The 24,010-nt window shown below is 46.2% G+C and overlaps 1 protein-coding gene across 4 annotated transcripts in view; it reads left to right on the forward strand.

The window, feature by feature from the left end:
* Window positions 1–24,010, forward strand: part of KIF21B (kinesin family member 21B) — a 493,467-nt gene that overhangs the window by 253,180 nt on the left and 216,277 nt on the right. For all 4 annotated transcript variants that reach the window (XM_078644203.1, XM_078644205.1, XM_078644204.1 and 1 more), the window contains exon 5: window positions 22,818–22,952. In XM_078644203.1, the coding sequence (XP_078500329.1) occupies window positions 22,818–22,952 (135 nt within the window). The remainder of the gene's footprint in view (window positions 1–22,817; window positions 22,953–24,010) is intronic.

Raw genomic sequence — 24,010 nt, forward strand, 5'->3', positions numbered from 1 at the left:
GCGTCAGTCCATAGTCCTAAATCTGCTGAGGACAGCGTGGGGGCACCCTGCCATTGAAATCCTCCAGAATTGCAATCCATATCCGCATGTCCTGGCAAACCTCGACTGACAACCGTGTGCGATGATGCTTTTCCCGCAAGCCCTTCATGGCTTGCGCAATTGAGCGGGAAAATGGGCGTGCCATGGGAATAACTCTCAAGGCAAAGTTTAGCTGGCCAACTGTCTGCTGCAACAGCTGTAAAGTGACTTTCTTTGTCCGCAAGCATAGTTCAAGAGTTAACCTGAATTTCTCGATTTTGTCTGTGAGTAACCTGAAACAGTCTTCCACGGAATCCAATTCAATTCCCAAGAATTCTAGACATGTCAATGGCCCAACCGTTTTCCCCTGCGCAAGTGGGACCCCAAAAGTACGCATGAGCATGCAAAATTCCTGCAATGCCCACGCGCACTCCTGTGAGCCCGCCGGGCCCAGGAAAAGAAAATCGTCTAAGTAATGCATGACATACTGGTGGTCCGTAGATTGTCTCAGAACCCACTCAAGGAAAGAGCTGAATGTTTCAAAGTAAGCACATGAAATAGAGCAACCCATGGGCATGCACATATCCATGTAGTATTTGCCTTCGAAGGAAAAACCCAGCAAGTGTTGATCCGCCGGATGCACTGGGAGTAGTCTAAAAGCTGACTCAATATCTGATTTGGCCATCAGTGCCCCAGGACCCAAAACTCTCAACATTTCGACAGCCTGGTCAAAAGACGCATATTTCACACTACAAATAGACTCATCAATAGCATCATTCAAAGATAAGCCCTTCGGTGCCGACAAATTGTGTATGAGCCTATACTCGCCCTTTTCCTTCTTTGGGACCACTCCTAAAGGGGAGCAGACAAAATTCTGTACAGGGATGTCAGGAAAAGGTCCCGCTACCCTACCTAGGTGCAGCTCCTTCTCTATTTTGTTCGCTACTACCCTGGGATTGTTCTGAACTGACAACTGGTTCCTACACTGCGGTGTCCCATTATAACCCCCAGCTGGAATCCGGAAACCATGTGTGAAACCCTCCTGAAGCATCCTTGTGAAAGTATGGTTAGGGTACCTATTGAGCCAGGGGATCATAGCTGACACTAAAATAGGTGAGTGCGCAATAAGGGGGGTACTCTGCTATTATGGTTTCCTCCTCCCTCTGTTACCTGCCGCATTTCCTTTTGACCGGCATGTCGCCTTTGGGTGGGACGGGTGGCCGCATAGGCTACACGCGTGCCTGAATTTGCAAGTGCCCTGTGGCCTGTTGCCCATTCGTCTATTGAAATCCCAGCAGACTCCTTTCCCACCTGTACTACCTCTGGTCTTGTTGGCCGTTTCCCCGCCCTGAGCTGGCCGAAAGGGCTGCTGAAAGGGCTGCTGGGGCTTGGGGGAATAACCTTTGTTCCAGGTAGCGCTAGTACTTGCAGCCTGCCCTTTCTCAAACTGGGAATGCCAGGAAATAGAATCAACCTTGTCCCAGGCTAATGGCCTGTTAAACTCCCTCGATTTCCTGAAAGCTATGTCGTATTCCTTCCATGAGTCCCCCCCATGATTCGCATTATACATTGTAATCCTGCTCTGATAGCAGGCCATCTCAGCTTGCATACCGGGGAAGCGCTCTCCAATCACTGCACTATACACAGAAAAAGCCCTGATCCAATTGATGAGCGTCTCCTCCACCCTAAATTTGTACAATTGAGATCGCCATTCACTAGGCAACATCATTTCCTTCTGCGATTTTGCATATTCCCACTCCCTGTTGTCAATCAGCAATGAGAAAATATTAATATATTTGTCTGCCCAAATTAACTCCTTCACACTCTGAGATACATGCTGCGCTAAACTCTCCCCTCTGAAGGGAATCGCGCCCTCGCCCAGTACCGGCAGGGCAACCTCCTTACCACTTTCGGTGGGTTGTGTTGCGTCCACGGTCTTGACTGCGCCCCCATTGCTTGCTGGACCTGTTGGGGGAGAAATCGGTGCACCCGGCGTGCTACTTCCACCCCTAGCCAACAAGATTTGAGCAACCATTTTTTGGGCCTCTGCCGAGGGGTCTGCTGCGGAAGGTAACATTCCCCCGATCCCCAACCAAGGAAGCACTGCCGCTATCCGGGCCGCCAGCTCTGGTGGCACTGGTCCCGGAGTTGTTGGAATGACCGGCGGGACAATGGCTGGCACTGGGCCAATCGCTGGCGCGACTGGCGGCGGGATACCAACGGGGACCGGGTCACTGGGTGGCATGATAGGCGCTACAGGCACACTTACTGGAGGTTGCGGGGCAGGGGCTGGGATGCTCGCAGGAGGCTGAGGGGTAGGAGTTGGTGAGCTAGGTGCAACAGGCGAATCATTCGGTGTTGGACTCGGGGACCCCCACCCCCACTGGATCTTGGGGGGCGACCACCAACTTTCTTAGTTCTGGCACGTTTGGGTGGTGTTTCAAAATCCCCCCTTGGTTTGGGGGGCACTATGGTCCGCTTAGGCCTTACCGTCGGGCCTGCCTGGGCATCCATCCTCGCCCCCAATTCAGCCACAGTCTTACCCAATTTGTCCACCTTCCCTAATCGCTTGTCCATTGCTGACATTCTGCGCATCATTGTCTGAAACATTAACTCCACGTTCGAACCCCCTGCACCCCGTCTGGCAGACATACTGTTCTTAAAGCTACACTGCACAATGCGTTACTTATTGGCACACTGTGCCCTGTACCTGTCCCAGTCGGTGGCTCACAGGTTGGCCGTAAGCACCACGCATCTGTGACCGCACACCCCAGCTAGCCTGTAGTGTTTGGGCGAGCGAACTCTAGCCCAGTGGCCCGCCAGAAGCAGTGAAATGTAGGCCTGCCCGCGTCCTCAGGATCCGCCGTCCACCGTGAGCTCCACAGCTACCCGGCCCACAGCGATCCTTGTCTTTAGCTCCTATAATGAGAAAATTTGTTAAAACCGAATTGCGGCTATTCACAAATGGGAAATTCCTGTTCCAGCTGTGTAAAAGCTTAGTTGATGCTGCAAGTGTTAACTCACCACTGCCCCCTCAATCAAAAAATTGCTGCCACTGGGATACAGCCAGCAGTATATACATGCAAAACAAGCGGTTATAAAATTAATAAAACGCAAACATTTGGCCTGAATCAGAATGATACAGTGAGATTAAGCTATTTGCCCAGAATCATGCCCCATAACCATTGAGTCCAATGCCTATTCTATTTGGGTCAGCATACAGAAATACTGATAAAGAACACCTTAAAATATCATGTAAATATCATCAATCATGTAAAAGTATAATTAATTTTAGTGCCCAGAATCACACCCTCTAAACAGTTATGTACACTGCACACCCAATTTCTAGCTTGAATTACTGGTACAACACACCCTACATGTGCTAGGCCCTGTGCTAAGCCTGTGGGTTTCAATGCTTAACCAAGATCATCATTACATCCCCCTTAACTTCTAAAAGCAAAACGTTTTATAGGGAATTTATGCTCTGAAATTAAGAAAAACGATCAGCCAAGCAAAAGCAACCCCTTCGGTCTCCCTTCCAGCTGCTGCCCCAACCGACCCTGCTTCGCAGTGCTGAGACTTATCCCGACTTCGTGCAAGCCTCCTGCACGCTCCGATGAGCCGTTCCCAAGAGCCCACACACCTCCCGCACGCTCGATTTACCAGTCTTCACTCCCTCTCTGCCCCCAGCGCCCGTACACCTCTAGACCGCTCCGATGAGCCGGTCCTCTCTCCCGCTGCCCCACGCGCCCGCACACTACCTCGCGCCGCCTAGATAGGCAATCAGGTCCCTGACCAGCGCTGATCGGCGTGTTCAGATCGCTCCATTGATCACCGGAGGGTCGGGCTCCTTTCGCGATGCGGTAACGTCCCGGACTCTACTGTTCCCCACGCCGGCAATTGGCAAAACTGCGTCCCCGACTCTACTGTTCTGCCACCCACGCCGACAATCGTCAGGAAACTGCAGCACCTGCAAATGAAAAACAGAAAATTAAAGGCCCCACAGCGGGGCGAGGAGCGAGCCTGGGAAGCGCGGGCACAAAGAGGCCGCTTCCCGCGCTCCCCAGGCTCTTAAACCCCCCTATGCCGCGATCCCGCCCCCTCGACCCGGAAGCGCAAAACTGCTTCCGGGTCAAATTGCGGGACGCGCGGACCAACCAGGACTGGTGGGGGTGGGGGGGGGGGGGGGGCTCGGCCGGGCCCAGCCATGTGTGCGTAGGGGCCGAGCGGCCCCTCCTCTCCTGGATGCAAGCAGGTCTGCTTGTTTTTGAATCCATGAAGAGAATCATACACGTTCATTCTGAATAATGTATGTATAGGTAGTGGTTCAAATGCCATCTTGTACAAAAGGTAATAGATCGAAAGGGGAAGCGCTAGACAAGTCAGAGGTTCTGGTTCTGAAGTCTACAGCGGAGGTCATCAGCTGATTCACCTTGAGGCATCTGTTCCTTTGGGCAGTGCTAATGTGCGTGAGTGGTTGCAGGTGATTGGCACTGGCACTCGTTTTTAGGGACCAGGAATTATTTTTAATCATTAGACTTTGACCCAGATAGTAGAGAAAAAGGCAGAAAAAGGACAAAGAAAATGTAGGAGAAAGGTAGGACCCACATAGTAGAGAAAAAGGCAGAATAGGACAAAGAAAATGTAAGAGAAAGGTAGGAAAACAGTAAAATGAGAGGAAGCTGAAATAAAAAAGAACTGTCAAGAGAGAGACAGATAAAGATACAGAAAGTGGAAGTAGTAGAAAGAAGCATGAGGTAGAATCAAAGGTAGGCGGAGTGTAGTGATTTTTTTTCTCAAAGATAGCCATGTTTCTCAGCGTACAAGATATTTTCAAACAATTTAAACAGGGTTCAAGCTTTGAAGAAATCTAATCTAGACAGGACCTCTAATCTAGACAGGGCCTACATTAATATAGTGTGTTCACTGTGCGGTAAAGCCACATACGGAGTTAAAGAGTAGCTGTGCAGTACAGCTTGAGCCCAAGGGACTACATCTGCGCGTGCACATGCTTCTCACCACATGCCATGCCTGTAGGATCGCTAGTTAGGAGCAGAGTTAGAGTGGTCTTAGTATGACTCTGAGTGATGTTCACCAAACCTGTGAGAGCGAATATAGGCGAAGGCTGTAGGTGGACAGCCTAACCATGATGATGAGAAGCGACTACTTTCTTGAGGAGTAAAGTATGAGTTAAAGCTTTTTTGCAGTTTGTGACATGTTTTTGAGACGGAGTTGAACTGGATATTGTTTCTCTTGTGTGAAGATTGTATTGTGCAGTTTGCGATGTCAAGGTGAGTAAATGGGAGGTACCAGTTTCGAGGGGTAAAGCATCTTTCCTGTTTTGGTCAATGTAGGCACAACCTCGTTTCTTGAGTAGTGCTTTTAAAGCCCTGACTGAGGTGGGCTGAGAAGGACTAAAAACGTGGGTAGAGTGGACAACAAGCCGCCATCAGTGCTGCAGGAAGGGTCAGCCAAGTGATCACATACTACGTGCAGAGAGTCAGTGATGCAGACATCACAAGGGAACCCTATCATAAAAGTGGGTACAGATTCTCCAGGTCCTAGCAGCCTACGCCAATCAGCAATACTCCTAGCAGTGGATCCAAGGAGCTGCAGGATATCCTACCCTGGGATTGGTAGGCCTGCAGTGGGACGTCAGATTCACATGTTTTGAGATATTGGTGATGTTTTAGTCATTAGCATACAAGCACGGGCTTTTTTTGAATAAGGAATATTCTTGCCAAATTTCTTACAACTTTGGGAACAAATGGTTGGACATGGTGGCACTGAGGAGGATATTCAAGCTGCTGGGCGTTTCTTTTCTGTCGTATTTGTCTTGAAGTTTTCTATACTGTTGACCAGATGCAGATTTGCACCAGAGTGGTGAACAATGCAAATAGCCGAAAGATGCGGAAATGGCGTACAGTAACTCGGCCATAGTGAGGGAAAGAAATTCCCAAGCAGTGTAAGGGAACGAGCTTGCTGTGATGAACGCTTGAGAAAAAAAATCGGCATCTGGTGTCATGGTTACATTGATTGTGAGCACAAACATGCGGTGTCAGGGATACAGGGAAGGGTTTTTAGGGAAAGTTGCTAAGCTAATGTCCAGGTCTATGCACACATCACAAGCCCCCGCTTGCGAGTGGATGAAGGCGTACACTCCTGTTAATGTGGCATGGTCTCTGTGTGGAAGTAGAGCAGTCTCTTCTGCTTGTATCACGAAGCATCCCTGCCTGTGAATTCAAAGACACATTTTTTTTAAGGCTGACCGTACAATCAATCATAAAATATTATTCTAAGAGTTTTATATCCTCATATATAAAGTGGTAGGTTTGACCCTGAATACTTCATCGCTACTGCCTGCTCAGCGACGCTCCTCACAAGGTCTGCCTGTAATAAACATTTCAGCTCATTTCATCCATAACTAGAACATGGTCTTCCATCAACACAATACTAAGAGCAAGAGGCACAGTTTGACAACATGAAAACATTTCTTCAGATTCTTTGTGAATGTACTTATCTTCATTTTGTGATTAGGGTATGTTCCAGTGCTTAATATGTGCAGGTGCTTTGCGGTGCTGAGCACCGGCACTTATTTCTCAGGGCCGGGTCTATTGTAGGGTTGGGCAAAATAATTAATTCATAAACATTCAACTTGGGAAATCCAATTTGATGCACAACAAATGCTTCAAATCGAATCCAGTCTCCTCGTTGTGTGGGGCCTGTCTTGTTTTGGGCTCTTCTGGTTAGTTTTGGGCTTGTTTTTACTTTTTATCAGGCATGGGAAGTGTAAAGAAACACTGGATGACTGAGGCAGGAGTACTGGCAGCACCCATGCTTTGTGTGCAGAACACTAACACACAGCCGCGGCCGGCAGTAGTAGTACATGCAGGGCGGTGACGTGGGGAGGGGGTGGGGCAGGGGCAGGGTGGGGGGTAGTAATGTATGGATTACGGAGTTTTACAGGTAAGTAAACATTTAAATAAATAAAACGAATTTCGTTGCGCGCACTGCATCGCATTTGGTGATGCAGTGCACTCAACGAAATTCGTTTTATTTATTAAAATGTTTACTTACCTGGGAAGCTCCATAATCCATACATTACTACCCCCCACCCTGCCCCTCCCCTTCCCCACGTCACCTCCCTGCAGGCACTCCTACTGCCGGCCGCGGCTGCTAACACATAGACCAGCCGAGCCGAGCCGCTGAGGCCCTGCACTGGAGTTGCCAAGAACTATGCACGTGAAGCAAGAGCGAAATAACAGACAACCCACTGCCGAGAACCATGCACACACAGAAGTGTACATGTGCGACATCCGAGCCAGGCCCTCTCCCCACAGGCTGGGCTAGGAGTTCCTGCAGTGCCTCCTAAGCTCTGCTCTCCACTCACCCGAAGTTCACAGTCACCTGACCTGATTCAGCGCAGATCCCAAACACCGGCGGGGTCTGAGATTATTTTATTTTCGTTGCCCTAGACAGTGCATGCAGTGAGGAGGGAACAACAGAGAACAGAATCTGAAACTGTTCTGCACAAGTGCTCACTCGCACCTGGCATTAAATGCTGATCACTGCTGGCATGCTCTTCTGCACAGAGGCCAATATTGCCTAGCCAAGGAAACTCATGTAAAGCGCTCCAATATCTTCAGTCGAGATAGCGCAATCAAAAACTGCAGGGGAAACAGATGTGATGGATGAATCCCTTATTCCACCCCATCCCATCCTCCAAAACATGCCCAGCGTTCCTCTGAGACACTACAGCATGCTTCTTAAGAGCTGTACGGTCCGGTCATGTCAAGTGTGATGTCTCTTTCAGTTCACAAGTTTGAAGCTGTACTGGCAAATATGTAATTCTCATAGCGCTATTGTTCCCTGGTTCTGGCCCAGGTGGCCTTAAGTTGTTTTTGGTTTGTAGCCACCATAAATAAAGCAACAAACACCTGCCTGCTTTATTCTTAGACCTCCAGTTTAAATAAATTGTGCATGTGAGAGCACTCCGCAGAGGACCAGAAAACTGTGTATCCAACTTTTCACAATTCTGAAAATCGCAATGACTCTCTGTACCTTTGATGTTAAATGTTTGCAGATGGAGGATAGTCGTATTAACAAGCAATGTTTTGTGACACTTTCTTCTGTATGTAATGTGACATGACCTAGCATGACTCGTTATTGTATCAGGCAATAATTCCTGTCGCTTGAGCACATCCATCAGAAAAAAACATTCTTAATCATGAGACACTACCCTCTTCATCTCCTCCACTCATGCGCACCGCCTGCACGACCCATTTGTACATCTCCTAGGGCTCCATTATTACCGGCTGTTGGACCTGACATCCTTGTTCCAACTTTTTGCCCTCCAGCCTTCTGTATTTACTGACTTCATTTTTGCTGGCTTAGGACTCTGCACACTTTACTACTGCTAACCAGTGCTAAAGTGCTTGTGCTCTCTTCCTTAACCACGGCAACACTGTCTTACACCCAATTGGGATATTTAATTTACCTGCAAGTGCCTAGTAAAGTGACACTACCAGTGCCCAGGGCCTGTAAATTAAACACTACTAGTGGGTCTGCAGCACCAACTGTTCCACTCACCCAATTAGCCCTTTTAAACATGTCCGAGGCCTGCCATTGCAGTCTGTGTGTGCAGTTTCAAACTGCCATTTTGACCTGGCAAAGTAAACCTTTTGATCTCTAAACTTGGAAGGAGTGAGAACGTTAAAGGGGAAGCCCTCAAATTGCAAGACTACATCAAGGAGGGGGAACCTTAAATGTTGCGTGAGTGTTTATCCTAACCCCAGCCGGTGCGCGGTACGCACCCATGTAAATTAGTGCCTGCGCCACATTTGCTGGAGTTTGCGTCTTGTGTCTGACATGATTGGGCCTGTCTGCTGACAGATTCCTATGTTATTTATACACATGTGAGCATACACCAGTGTGTATACACACATATATATTAGGCTCCTCATTCACAGATGCAACCTGTGTCTTGCTTCATTATCGCACCTCACTTATACCCTGACGGTGCACAAGTGCGCTCTGCGAGCTTGTAACCGGAGCTCTTACAGTTATTGAGTGCAGAGAGGGGGCGTGAAATTACAATTACCTCTAGATCCTCTCAACACAAGTTTTATTCTCTAGGCCTAGGGAAAGATTAAAAAACAGATTAGATGTCGTTTGGATATAGTTCTTCAGGACATCTATAAGGTTGACATGTTTCAGCTGTGTGTCTACCCATCTAGAGTCAATCGGCTTTCTTCAGGACCTCCTATAACCCTGCATTCGGTGGTTACACAATAAACGTTTAGTGCAAAGTAAATATTCTAAAACATGCACGCAAAATACCGACCATATACAACTGACTTTTTCTTGGTATGGTCTTTTTAATGATTTGTTCAGTAATCAAACCCCATGGGGTACTGCAGAGGAGGACTCTCCCTGTAGTCACACTTTCATCAAGGGAACGAGTCCTGCTCGCACACGGTGTGCTTCCCCCGCGGCCTCGGTCACCGGCTGGGGTTAGAATAAACACACACGCAACAATTAGGGTTCCCCCTCCTTGATGTAGTAAAGTAAAGCTTTCACTAGGCCTAAACCTTCCTTTTAGATAGTTAGGAAACTGGGCTTTTTGCAGATGTCTCCATACTTTTGGCCCCCATTTGAACTGTTAGATGCTGGTTTTCGACTCTGTCAGTGCACTGAAGCCTGCTAACTGGGCTTTAGTGTCAATGTTCTTTCCCCCTAAAGTGACATGTGTAATTGGCATCCCCAATTGACAAGAGCATTCCTCCCTTATAAATCCCTCGTAGGTGGTACCTGTGGTACCCAGGCCATGGTTGGTAAGAGGGCACTCAGTACTTGCCTTCCTGAGTGACCCAAGTAAACTAATAACAGCAGGCCTGCCATTTACAATGCTCCAATTCAACCATATCCCCACCATGTGTGACAAAATCCCAGCACTGCTTTAAGTATATGGTAAACACCCCTAGAGCAGACCTCTTAAGCCCAGGAGGCAGGGTTCAGTATACTAAGAGTGTAGACATGTGAGTGCCAGTGTACGTGTCTCCATAGTGACTTTACCATTACAGTGCACTATAAGTGATAGGCGGTCCATAGGATAATAAGGGACTAGTGCCCAGGCATACCCGGATTGCTAGCTCCCTTATGGTACCGCCTTATGTGTTAAGTTTGGTGTTAAACAACTTGCCTTGTCTCCCCTGACACATAATCTTGTGTTAAGGGAAAGTGGCTTCTGGCTTGGAAAAGTAACCCACACCACCGGATGTGGTCACCTCAGGGGTGGATTCGCTGTAGGGAGTAGCTGTCCATTGGCTACTTGCTCCCACATCCCTAACTCCCCTAAATCCAGGATTTAAGGGACACTCCTGACAACAGAACCTCAGATCTGATTGACATACTTCAAGGAAAGACAGCAAGAAGTCAATTTTCACAGAAAACAAGACTTTGCCCTGCCATAAAGGAAGAAAGGGATACAAGATCCCTGTGGCACCATTGCTTGAAACTGCATGAGCGACTTTTGTCCATTGCCAAAACTCAGCACTCCCTGGCAGAGGGACCCCTGTGGGAGCCAGAAGCAGTCTCAGATGCCCCTAGACCGGTGGAACTAGTCCCCTGCAAGTTGCAGCTAAAACAACATGTGGAAGTCAGAGAAGTGCTGGCCACTAGACCCGCTGACAGATCCCCCCCAAAAAAAGTAACGCAGTGCACTCTGGGAGTTGTAGTCCAGCTCTCCCTGATGTCTCAAGCCGTTACTTCACTCCTGTGGACCTCCTGCAGCCGAAGTTCCTTTGGCTTACCATTACCGCAACCAAGGTTTGTTGGTCACTAGGCTGGTGACTGGCCCTGTAAGTCGACTCTGGATTAAGAGAGCAGCTCCCAGGAACAGCAACTGACCCGAGCTATGACCCCACTCTGGTGTACCTACATCTTCATCTTGGCAGCAGCATCCCTATGGAAAAAGCAGCCTTGGTGTGACCGGATTCAAGTTGATTGACAGACCGAATCTGCCTCTGCACCGGACTCACAGAGGAAAGTAAAAGTGAACAGGCTGTTGAAACTTGGTCCTGGGACCTCAAAGACCTCTACCCTGTAAGGGTAGAAAGTAACTTGACTCGAAGTGACCGTTTGTCACTAAGCAGCCCTTCCCATCAGGGCCGGACTGGGAACAGAAACCGGCCATGGCACACTGCTCAGCCAGCCCCCCCTGGGGCGAGGCGGAGTGCAGCAAAGCAGTGTGCGAGGGCCGGTTTCGACCGATTTTGTTACTGGGGGCCGAAATTGCCGACCCCCGGAAACAAAAAAGTGGCCCCCAGGGGTCCAAAATCGGCCCCCACCCTAGCGGCCCACCGGGGAAACGCCCGGTGCCCGCTATGGCCAGTCCGGCCCTGCTTCCTATTGACCGCAATGTTAAAAGCCTCATTGTAAAGCCCACTGACAGCTCAGAAGATATCCCTGTACCAGGACCCCCAAGTACGGTAAAAATACTGCGATTGTTAAAAATGTGGTCCTGGCCCCCCCCAAAGATCTCTACCCTGTGAGGGTGGAAATTAATTCAACCCCTAAGTGACCGTTTGCCAGAACTCCAGTTATATGTATGATACAAAATTCATGTTGGTGTCTAAATTTATATAAAAATAAGCTCTAGGTTTATAAATTGGTGTTGGATTTCTTTTGAGTTGTGTCTTAATTACTTTTACTTATGCACCATAATAATACTGTAAAATGCCTAACACATGTTTCTCCAATAATGCCTGCTTGCTCTTTGCCACACTATCGGGACCGAGCTAAGGATTATTGTGGTTGAATCCAAGGATCATCTTTGAAGCATTGTGATAGTATTACATGATAAGGTGTCACAGCCATACCACATAATATTCCACTTTCCTACAAAATATAAATAAATCACCCCGAGGTTAGGGCCTAAACAGCCCAGAGTGCAGGATGCTGTGTATTTAACAAGTTGGACATTTGCCTTTACGTTATGCATGTCCTGTTAGTGAATAACTTTCAAATTATGTTTTCACTGCTGTAAGGCCTGCCTCTTCCATAGGATACATTGGGTTAACCTATTCCATTGAATCAGTGCTAACTTTCAATTGGGAGCCGGTAGGATTATCGAGTTTGCTGTCCAAAGAATTGTAATTTAAAACCCTTATTGGTAACATTTTTAGTCACAATTCTGGAAATGGCACTTTTAGAAAGTTTCTCAAATAGATAGTCCATGCACAACGATCTATCACATTTTCAACATGGTTAATACTCAAAGCAAGCTGTGCGTGTTCACTTGTTGCATGCCCTGTCCCAGCGAGCACCTTTGTTAAAGTTCCAAAATAGGCTGCGGCAGTGTTTCGCTCCAGTCACAAGCTGCACAGCGTAAATGACTTTGATGAAAACTGTAGTTCGTTTTTTCTTCATGTAATTCGTTTATATTCCATGTTCTTCAAACTTTTACAATTTGTAACTGAGGCAGCTTAATTCTAAACTTTAAATGCTGCAAACATGCCCATCAAGCTTTATCATACAGCATGATGGAATCAACAAAACATCCTTTTTACTGGTGCAAATACAGACCTAATGCATTTCGGGCTAGAAGCCCTTCTTCAGAGGTTACTGAAATTTTTAAAAAAAGGTCCATTAGCATTTAAGGGGCGAGATCTAATATAAAGCTTTAAAATATACAATACATTACCTAAATGTGCAAAAACATACCTCCCGTTACCAAAAGGTGCTGTGAATTACGTGCACACATAGCAAAAAAACACTACTATAACCCAGCATCATTTATGTAACTACACCAACATATACGTGTACTAAAATGTACGCACTGTTACTCTACAAACTCATCAAACACGATAACATGCCAAACTCAAAAAACGAACTACAGTTTTCATTAAAGTCATTTACTCTGTGCAGTTAGTGACCAGAGTGAAACACTGCCCCAGGCTTTTTTTGAACTTTTAGAGAGATGGGATTTTCTTGTCTGAACCATTTGGTGTCTGCAGCCTGTTTCCTGGGTCACATGACTAGGTGTAGCTGGCCGCTAGTCTATGCATATTGCTCCCAGACAGTAAGAAAAATGTGCGTAGCTGTTGGCAGGATTGGCCATCTCTGACTTGATGAGGGGAATGAGGTGTCACCTGCCACAGTTGCACATCACAAAGCCTCTCTTAGAGCACACTCAGATAGGGTTTGACACTAGTATTTTGTGACCCCAGACAAGCTGGGACCAGAACATGGAGGCATGAAATTCCAAACACCTCTGGGGTTGAAAACCCCCAGACCCCTCTCTTTCTTCAAAGTGGCACCAAATGTAAATATTGGGCCCTCAGTCCTAACTCTTCAATGAACCTCTGGACATGTGGAAGACTCGGAAGGACTACTGTGCTGCTCTGCAAGAAGGACTGCTGCTCTCTTGCCCCTCTAGGGTGGTACAACCGGTGTCACCGCACCTGGTGATGACTTCCAGGGGGGGGCGCTGTGTTTGCAAGTTTATTATTGTAAAGCATCTGCTGCTGCGTTTGTTTTCACCAGCAATTTCCAGGCGATCAAAAAAAAGAATAACTCCTGTGATTAATGCTCTTCCTGAAGAGAGATCGGAGTTTTGTTTAATTGCGGTTTTGATTCACTATAGTAGCGCGGATTACAAAGTGCATAGAATGTAAATAGGTCAGTGGCTTACTGCTTTTAAAAGAGACATCAATTTGTTACTTGCAATTTATAAGTTAAAATCCTAATTCCGAGCTGTTAACGTTTATCAAAGAACTGCATGCACGCTGCAAAGTATGGATTGGAACAAAGATTAGTGTTGCAAAAAAGATTAATTTGGGTAGAAATCTATTCTGATTATTAAAGGGAACTCCCAACCATGGTGTTACGTTTTAAATTCTGAGTTTGTGCTTCTCTAGACCAAGCACTATTAAACTATACTGCCTACCAGTATTGATGACAAGTGACTCCTAAACCTTGCAGTCCTGTCTTATGTAACATTTCAGAAATACTGATTTACAAACATATGATTGATTGTCTTTCTGCAATGTTTGTGTGCTCTGATACCTTACACTGGTATGCGTGCTTATATAGTGGGTGGCACAATAAGCGACCAGGCCCACAAGTAGCATTTGATTTCCAAGCCCTGGGTACATGCAATATCATACACTAGGGACTTGCACGTAAATTAAATGTGCAAATCAGATGTAGATCAATCTTACCATGTTTTAGGGAGAGACGCAAGCACTTTAGCACGGGTTAGCAGCTGTGAAGTGCTCAATGTCCTAAAGCCGACAAAAACTAATTTTGCTAAGTAGGAGGGATGAGGGCAAATAATTTAGATGCTTTACACGGCAAGGGTGTCAGGCCTAACAGGAAGAAATATGTAAAAGGTGCAGATTTCAAGTATTTTAGCAATAACCGTCAGTGCCATTTTATTGAGAAGGGTAGAGGGAAACGATGCCTGAACACCTCCCAACAAACAAGGGAATTAATGAAACATATACTGTATGTGCAAGGTTCACCTTCACAGCATTTTGCAGCAATGACATTAGAAGAGAAGAAACCAAGATTTCAAATAGATAAGAACCAGGGACGGACAGTGCCATAGTCTGGTACATGGTCTCATACACAAGAAAGACTCGTGTTTTTTCCAGAATGCCCGATAATCAAAAATGTCTCAAAACGAGGCCTGTAGATGGGTGCAGGGTTAAGGGGGCCAGGATGGAAAATCCTTTTCTTCCTGTGCGAGCATGCCTTTAGCAAGGCCCCACTTCAGAAAGCAGGCCGAGTGCAGTTTTCGCCTGGGGCATACCTATTGGCTCAAGCATGAATTGCCTGTAGTCTGTCCATGAAGTGCTTGGTGCACCAGTATTAATGCTTTGAACGGATTCTTTTCTCATTTGAGAGCCAGAGAAGTTTTTACAATCTTTGGTCATGTGGTCGGATTTCCATAAACCGCTAACTAGTCATGCTGCCTTATTCTGCACAAGTTGGAGTCTTGTTAGAAGATAATCCGAAATGCCTATATAACAGGCATTTGCGTCATCTAGCCTTGATGCAATACATTCTGCTATCACGTTGACCAATATTTTATGGGAATGACTTTCATCTCTCCCCTTGTTTGCATTTCAGTTGTTTTCCTGTCTGCTCATTCCTATTCTGCCTCCTTGGAGCCGGCATTTCTAACTCCCTATTCCGTCTCTATCTTCATTCATCTCTAGCCTATTTCTTTTATGAGGTAATTCCCGCTCGTCTGTGGTACTCTTACTTTTCTTTCACTGTGCTTTTTTTGCTAAATAGCTTCCCCTAGCCACGCCCCTACAACAGGTCCCTTTCTGAGCAGATGGAAAGCAAGGCACAAAAGATGTTGTGCCCTGCTTTCCATCTGCTCACTTCCCCTAAAACTGTTATTTTTTTCTCATTCTGTTCACAACCTTCTCCTTCCCTTGTAGTATCCTATTCTGTTTTTACTTTGCTTCCTAATCCTAAAAGAGCACAACTTGTTTTCCGTGCCGATTCTCAGAACATTTTTCCCTTCCACTTGTGCTATATTCGTGCCATTTTTTTCCCTGCCTCCTCCAGCTGCTTCTGCTACAGATCCTCACCAGCTCTGTGTTTGGTAAATGTAAAGCCCCTGATGTTTTGGGCCAATCTAATTTGAATACATATTCAATTGTCATGGAATTGCCCTTGCATGTTTGATATGGAGCCTTATCTCTGAGAGCATGATTTCTGGCATTGTGAGGAGGAAGGTGTAGGAAGCTGGGTTTCTGTTGCAGTAACCCCCCCACACTTTTTGCTAGATTTCTGATGCACTTTGACTTGATGTGCCCTTGGTCCCTGCCAATCAGGTTCCCAGGGCCTGTGTTCTTTCCCAAAACTGTACCTTGTATCCTCAATTGGCACCTCTCTGGCCACATGTCAGACCCTTGTAAAATGTACCATGCGTACTAAGTGCACTGTAGCTAGGGAAGGCCTCTAAGGGCTGCATCACTAATTGTGCCACCCTTAGATGTCCTGTACCTTTACACAACCACCCTGCCATTGCAGGCTGCATGTTTTGGTGCAGAACAAAGGAAACCTACAGCCCATTGCCCTGGCATAGGTCAGCCACCCCTCGAGCTGGGTGCACTATACCACTGGTGAGGCAACAGGTGCATGAGCCCTGTACCCCTACCGTGTCTAGAACAATTCTTAGACACTGTAAGTGCGGTAATGCCATTAAGAGTATATGGTGCTGGGAGTTTGTCATTACGAACTCCACAGCACCATAAGGGGTTTACCGAAAACTGAGAAGTTTGGTATCAAGCTTCTCAGCATATTTAAACCCACACTGATGCCAGTGTAGGAATTAGTGAAAAATGCACTCAGAGGGCATCTTAGAGATGCCCGCTGAAATATGACCAGCCTCTGGTGGGTTCCCTGACTGGTATACACCAGCTTGCCACCACAAGCCATGTTTCTGGACCCCTGGGGTGGGGAGCCTTTACTCCCTGCGCCCAGAATCAAAGCTTTTCCTGGACGGAGGTGGTTGTTGTGAAGAATAATTGTAGTCAGTATTCATGGATTCTTCTTTATTAATAACATAACCCCGATTCACAGAGGAGACGCGGACGCAGCCGCCAACCAGCTCTCATCACCCGAACTGCCCCCAACCACCTACCTACATGAGGAATCCCCACCACAGTTTGAATAATGACACATTAGGCAGAGCGAGGATGCACGAGTGCAAGAACACAGCTGTGCATTGCTCGAGCCTAGAAGTGTAAGGAACAGGTTTCATGGCTCGAGACACAACACTTCTCCCCCCTTTACAATAACAAACACAACGTGCCTGGCTCGAGACACAACACTTCTCCCCCTTTCACAAAAACAAGCACAACACTTTTCTCCCCCCTTCACAATAAAAACCTGAGACACAAAACAAAAAAAACAACAAAAAAATATATAAGATAAAAAGATTTCTCCATGCTATACACTCCTATAAGATTGCACCTTCAATTATGTCCCTGTCAAAATGTTTCTGCAATACACAATCACACCGTAATAAGTGCGAAAGACCCGGAAGAAGACTATTAAGATCAACCTTATACAATATCTAATTCCTTACTATCATAGTTGTCACCGCACTCATCACTCACATAAGAAACCGCAACATCACCAAAATCTTGCTCCCCGCTATCGTAGTTCTCATCGCACTCATCTACAATACACGTCACCCTTTTATTATTTTTACAAGCCCTAGCAAACTGACCAGTCATTTTGCAATAGGCACATGTTTGACCTAAGGCAGGATATCTTCTTTCATTAGCAAGATGTGTTGAACTACCACAACGGAAACAATCCCCCTTTTTCTCAAAAGCTGTAGCGTTGCTAGTTTCTCTTGTTACGCCTTTCCCCTTACTTTGGTTAGGATTTCTCTTGGATTGAACAGGCGTCCTAACTATTCTAATTGTTTCGTCACTGTTCGCACCTTTGGCCTTATTAACCACCGTTTTAGCACACCTAGAGGTTAATTCAGCTTTGCCAATTATCGCTGAAATTACTCTTAGGCTGGCATCGCCATTTACCCATAACTTATCCTACAAACCACTATTGTTACAATGCATCACAATTTGATCGCGTATTAATTCCTCTACAATGGTGCCAAAATTGCAAGACAAGGCAAGTCTTCTGAGCGAAGCAATATAGTCCTCTAGTTTCTCATTAGACTCTTGCTTCCTATGATAAAAATTAAACCTATGTACCGCCTTACAAACAGTAGGTGCAAAATAAGCATTGAGGTCATTTATAGCTTGTGTAAAGATATTACCTTCACTCCCACTGACATTCTTTTTCTCAATTCTATTGTAAACTCTTAAACCACCTGGTCCAAGACAATGCAAAAGTATTTTCTTCTTCCTTTCTGGGGTCAATTCCTTACTCTCAAACGTTTCTAAATAATTTATCAAATAATCCCTCCATTCTTCCCATCTCTGACTCGAAACTTCCCCATCTCTTATCAAAAATGCCTTTGGCGCCGGCAAATTCATTGTAGTAGTTGCCATCCTTGATATCCGAATGAATAAATACACCAATTTCTTTTAAATAGTTAGACCTTGCATCCATTTTTGCATTACACTTAAATCAATGTATGCCTATGAGCAATGAGGAGATAACCACACAAAAAAATAGTCAGCGAGTAAACATCAAGTAAGTCATTGAGTTAATGACACGCTGAGTTCCATTCACTAACGATTTTTCCCTTTAACAGATCCGAATGCCCCTTAATTTCTAAAGTACCTCAATATAATGAAATACACTTATAATACTAAATAATTTAAATTTAGTAACATCTATAAGAGTACTAATTGATTTCAGTTACAGTTTTAACATTTCCAGATTGGATTTATAATAAACATTATAAGATTGAGCCTAGAATAACTATAATATTTGATAGTGCGTGCATCACTGGTGAATAATGATACACTCGCAATATCTTGTAAAGTAGTTCCACGCAGTGAACGTATCACTGATGAATGTGAGTGTGTAACTGAATAATTTCCGAAATGACACGCAGTGTGCGTATCACTGATGAGTTGTCGAAATGACACACAGTGTGCGTGTCACCGATGAGGGTAATTCTTCCTTGTTATTCTTTTGTTCGCTTTTAATTATCAAGATCAAATTGATTCAAAGACCAACAATGTGGAGTTTGCGATAACATAAGAGTTCCGACGAGATCCTTGGCTGTTACTAGGTAACCTGTAAAACAAAATGGAGTCACGTAACTTGACCCAATGCGTGACCTTGCGCTGGCACCTACGCGCGTGATGATGTCGAGCGTAGTGCTGTGAACAGCGTTCAATCAACACTCCAATCCAGCTTAGAAACAGAACGTTCCTGCTTTTAGAAGACGCAATTTCCAACGTCAGGTTAACCGTTAACTGTTATGTCTTTCCAATTAATTATACGTCGTGAACTCTTCCAAAAAAATCGTGCAATCCCACAAGTAACAACGGAGAAGTATTTAAATTTAAAAGGAATTCCGTGACACACTACGGTAACTGGTTTCTTCTTTTGTCTCTTTTGGAGGAAAATTCCGTAAGCATTTGTGCCAGATTCAATCCAACTTGCGGTATCAGGTCCAATAATATTACGTTAAATCACTCTTTTGCAGTATCATTTCCAGGTAGCATCAATTTCAAATTGCGGTATCAGATTCAAAAACGTAGCGCTAACGTAAAGTCAATTCACTCCGTATTAGTATTCATTTCAAATTGCGGTATCAGATTCCATAACGTAGCGTTAACGTAACGTTAAATCACCCTGTGTCAGTATCACCTTTAAGTTGTGGTATCGTAACGTAACGATCATTCACTTCATATCATTATCAGTCACATGAATCCACATATGCGCTTCCCTTCAAGTTGCACTTCAATCAAATTACGTTAGCTTAAGCTTCAAACCGCAACATGTGACTTACGTCGGATGTTCACAATAGGTGGTAGACGAATTCACTTTCCTTGCCGAATTGTTGTATTCTTCCTCTCATTAAGTTTCCTTTTCACGTTCAATCCGAAGTCACAATTATTTTAATGAATTGCTACTTGCGTAGGTTCTTCTGGGGTTATGTACCATCGTCGCCATTGTTGTGAAAAATAATCGTAGTCAGTATTCATGGATTCTTCTTTATTAATAACATAACCCCGATTCACAGAGGAGACGCAGACGCAGCCGCCAACCAGCTCTCATCACCCGAACTGGCCCCAACCACCTACATACATGAGGAATCCCCACCACAGTTTGAATAATGACACATTAGGCAGAGCGAGGATGCACGAGTACAAGAAAACAGCTGTGCAGTGCTCGAGCCTAGAAGTGTAAGGAACAGGTTCCTGGCTCGAGACACAACACTGATGCCAGTGTAGGAATTAGTGAAAAATGCACTCAGAGGGCATCTTAGAGATGCCCGCTGAAATATGACCAGCCTCTGGTGGGTTCCCTGACTGGTATACACCAGCCTGCCACCACAAGCCATGTTTCTGGACCCCTGGGGTGGGGAGCCTTTACTCCCTGCGCCCAGAATCAAAGCTTTTCCTGGACGGAGGTGGTCACACCTCCCCCAGGCCTGGAAGAGAAATATGTGGCAAGGGAGCTTCAAAGGCCTTGTCACCTTTGTTATGTGACTCCCAGCCTCTCCTGCTATCAGGAGCAGACCCCCTTCCTGTCTCCTCTCCTTTTCGGCGGGCAGACAGGCGGGAAAAATTAGCACAGCCCAGAAGGTGTGCCCACCTCTGCAAACCCCACCCCTCAGGTGGGGGAGGCGAGGTAAAGCACACTCTTCAGTGCACGCCATCTTGCAGACCGCAGACACTCTCCAATCAGGACTAGGGATTGTGTCCACTCCCCCACATGGGGTGAGCACACAAAGGGTGTAGTCATCCTAATGTCAGCAGCCCATTGGCTACTAACCTTTGAGACCCCTAGTAAAAACACCCCCAAAATCCAATATTTAGGGGGCAGCCCGGGACCAAAAAGGCAGATTCCCGCAACCTACGAAGAAGAAGGAAGACAGAAGAAGTCCGACAGAGGAGACTGCAGAGAAGTACTGACTTGGCCCCAGCCCTACCGGCCCGTACAGTTTCCAGAGATCCTGCGCCAAAAATCACCTTGTCCTGCAGCCAGCAACCTCCAGAACCCCTGGGAGGACTGACTGCCTTCAACAAAGACTGGATCTCCTGTGAACAACAGCTCTGTTGAAAAGAAACTCCAAAAACAGACACTGAGCCTGATGAGGACAAACAAACCCGACGCCTAGATCCACCACTGCACCCGTTGCCTACAGCCCGAGTTCATGTGGGCCACTGGTCCCAGCGAGGTTCCCCAGCGTTCCAGAGTCCGAGTCCACTGTGGGTTGACCCCTCCAGGACTTCTCGACATCACCTGCAGCCTCTGCATGGAGTCTCCCCATCCGCGAGTGACTCGGTAAGGTGAAATCCGACCTCAAAAGCCACCCCTGCATCCAGCCACCCTGCACCCTGGAGAAAAGAACCTGAGGTGCATCTATGTCCCTGAACCCTCCAACTAACCTGCCCAGCTGTTTGTTCCTTCTGAAAGATTTCCTGGACCGTGCCTGCAGCTAAAAACCAAAACCGAGAATCCCCGGTGAAAACAACACGGCACCCGAAGCCAAAACAGCACCTTGCATCCAGCCGTCCCTGTGCCGATGCGGGTGTACTTTGGGTGCTAACTCGGATCCCCCTTTGCCCTGAGCCTAACACAGCAGCTTTGCTCCCACAACCCAGTGGCCTACGCGTAAGCAGCCACCAAATAGAGGCCCTCTATCCCACATTGGATAACATTGGGCCTCAGCACTCAGCACCTGGCCGCCTTAGTGCCGCTGCTTGATCCTTTCGCGGCTTGACTACGCCAATGTGCTTTATTTAGGCTCCCCCTGCTCTACCATTAAAAAACTGCAAACAGTCAGAATTGTGCTGCACGACTTCTCATGCAGGCTCATAAGCGGGAATCTGCTAAGCCACATATAATTTCTCTGCAATGGCTGCCAGTGGCCGGAAGAATCCACTTTAAGGCCTTGTGCATCGCCCATAAGTCGCTTTCGGATAGGACCCCAGGAATTCTCCGATCAATCATCTCACCTTACCTCCCAAAAAGATCACTGCACTCTGAGAAGAAACACCTTGCAAGTATTCCCAGATTTAACCGCGTAAGGAGTGGTGTCCGTCTATTTTCCTTCATCACTGCGAAATGCTTTAATCAGCTACCAGATCATATTCGGTTTGAGGCCAACCATCTCTCATTCCGCAAACTTCTAAAGACTCTGCTGTTCCCTTGAATCTTCTGACATACCTCGGTTTAGGGCTCTGTCTCTAGTGCTGGTAGGCCTTTGGTAGCTATACGCTTTATAAGTGTATATTCATTCATTCATTCATTTTGAGAGTGCATCCTAGACCCTGGGTGAACACTTGTTCTAACCCCGAGAAACTCAACCCTCAAGATGGAGTACTTACCTGTTAACCAATAACTTCATTTCTCTCCATTGGAATCCATTGACTGTTTTTCTATGAAAAATGTTCTAGGTGTGGAGTTGATTTGTATGGAAACCTGAAAAATTACAATCGTGCAAAACTGATTTTACTTACCTTTTCTCTAGGAAATGTCCCAGTGTGATATCTAGGCATATCACGCTGAGTAGAAAAAGTAACTTAAAAGTAATCTAAAAAGTAACTGAAAAGTAATCTGTACAGTACTTTCAATAACTTGACTTACTTGTATTTCAAACAACTGCATTTGAACTTGCATTCACATGTAAACCCTGCATAATATTTTAAAAAGCATTTATTTCACTTACCTGTGCCAGGCTTGGCTTGGTTCTAGAAATAAAATAACTTAACAATATATTTATATAAACAAAATTGGAATGAGTTTAATCTTTGAGTGTGTGATATCATTTGCTGACTGAGTCTGTACAACAAATGCTTCACACTACCCTCTGATAAAGCTTACTGCTCTCCCACATTACCACAAATAGAGAGTAAGGTACTATCTACATTTACCTCTGCTTATCTTTGGGGATCCACTGGACTCTGAGCACATTATACCTCATTTTAGTATAGCATATACACAGCCAGCTTCCTACAGAAGGGACATGCACTCAAACGGTCAGAAATGTATGTGCGCCCTAGTGTTGTGTTTGCATCAGGGTAATATGTTGTTGAAGTTTTCTAACTGTGTAGTCTTAGACATTTCGAGCTCTCTGTCTCAACTGTTATCTCTCGTTTTTTTATCTTCAGCTGTTCCAGTGCCTCAAGCAGGGAGCTCTGTCGCGTACCACTGCCAGCACCCAGATGAATGTCCAGAGCTCCCGTTCACATGCCATCTTCACCATACACTTGTGCCAAATGAGGCTCTGCCCACGTGCACCCCTGGTGAGTTCAACATCTGCTTTTTGAGAAGTGATGAATACTTGATCATAGAGGACAATTGTTGGGGTAGAATGTTGGGTGAGTTCCTTGTGTGGAACTCAGGATACAACTGGGAGGTAGCGGGGGTTCGGGGATCAGCAGTTACTGCCAGACAAGGAATGAATAAAGCAGTCTTCAACGTACCAGTGTTTTGGCTTCTCTTCAGTGGCGATGACTGGTGGTCCGGTCCTGCACGATGACCTCCCGGCATCTTTATCCTGTCCTGCTGTTTGCCGGTGTTCTATTGCCTTGTTCACCACACTCCAGGTGGGTCTTTTACAGTGTCCCTGGAGGGGCACACACACTCTTGCTCTACACTGCCTGAATGCTGGACTGCAGCTCCTTGCAAGCTGTCCGGGGCATTGTCTGATTACCAGCAACCTGCATTTGAGGAATATGAGGTCGCATCTGAACATTGCGCACGTTGCAGGAGTTGCACTGCACATGTCCAGCGGCCATCTTCTGAATTTGGGACAAGCGGCAAGGAAACAAGCACAAAATCCTCTAGAAACACACACACGTGTGTTCAATGTGACTGCCATCTTGGGTGAGGTCAAATCACCTGTTTTGCCTAGATTCTTCTTTTAGTATTAAATCTTTTTTATTGAGCAACAAAGAAGAACTGCATGTTTCATACAACCATCCACACCAGCTCGCGCACAAGGCGGCCAAGGATATGCGAGTGGCGTACACAGTACCATTGGGAGCTCTTACTGCAAGTATTAACAGAGCAAGCCGCCTAGAACCCTTCCGGGCCGGCCGCGTCATAAAGATTGCAGTGCAGGTGCAGATGGCGCTGATGTTGGAGCACAAGTAAACAGAAATAACAAAAAGAGGAATTAACAAGCCCCACCCTCCCACCCCCCTCCCACAACCGCCCTTCTCCTTGTCCGTAGAATACAAACAGAGTCTATAGATGATCACTTCGCTAGCGGTCTCCATCAAGTGTGGGGCGTGCTGGTATTTTGCGCTTGTGTAGCTGTGTCTTAGGCTCTGGGAGCGGTGTGTCCGCAAGGCGCAGT

Source organism: Lissotriton helveticus, chromosome 5_1 (genome assembly GCF_964261635.1).
Source record: "Lissotriton helveticus chromosome 5_1, aLisHel1.1, whole genome shotgun sequence".
In the NCBI taxonomy this organism is placed as follows: domain Eukaryota; kingdom Metazoa; phylum Chordata; class Amphibia; order Caudata; family Salamandridae; genus Lissotriton; species Lissotriton helveticus.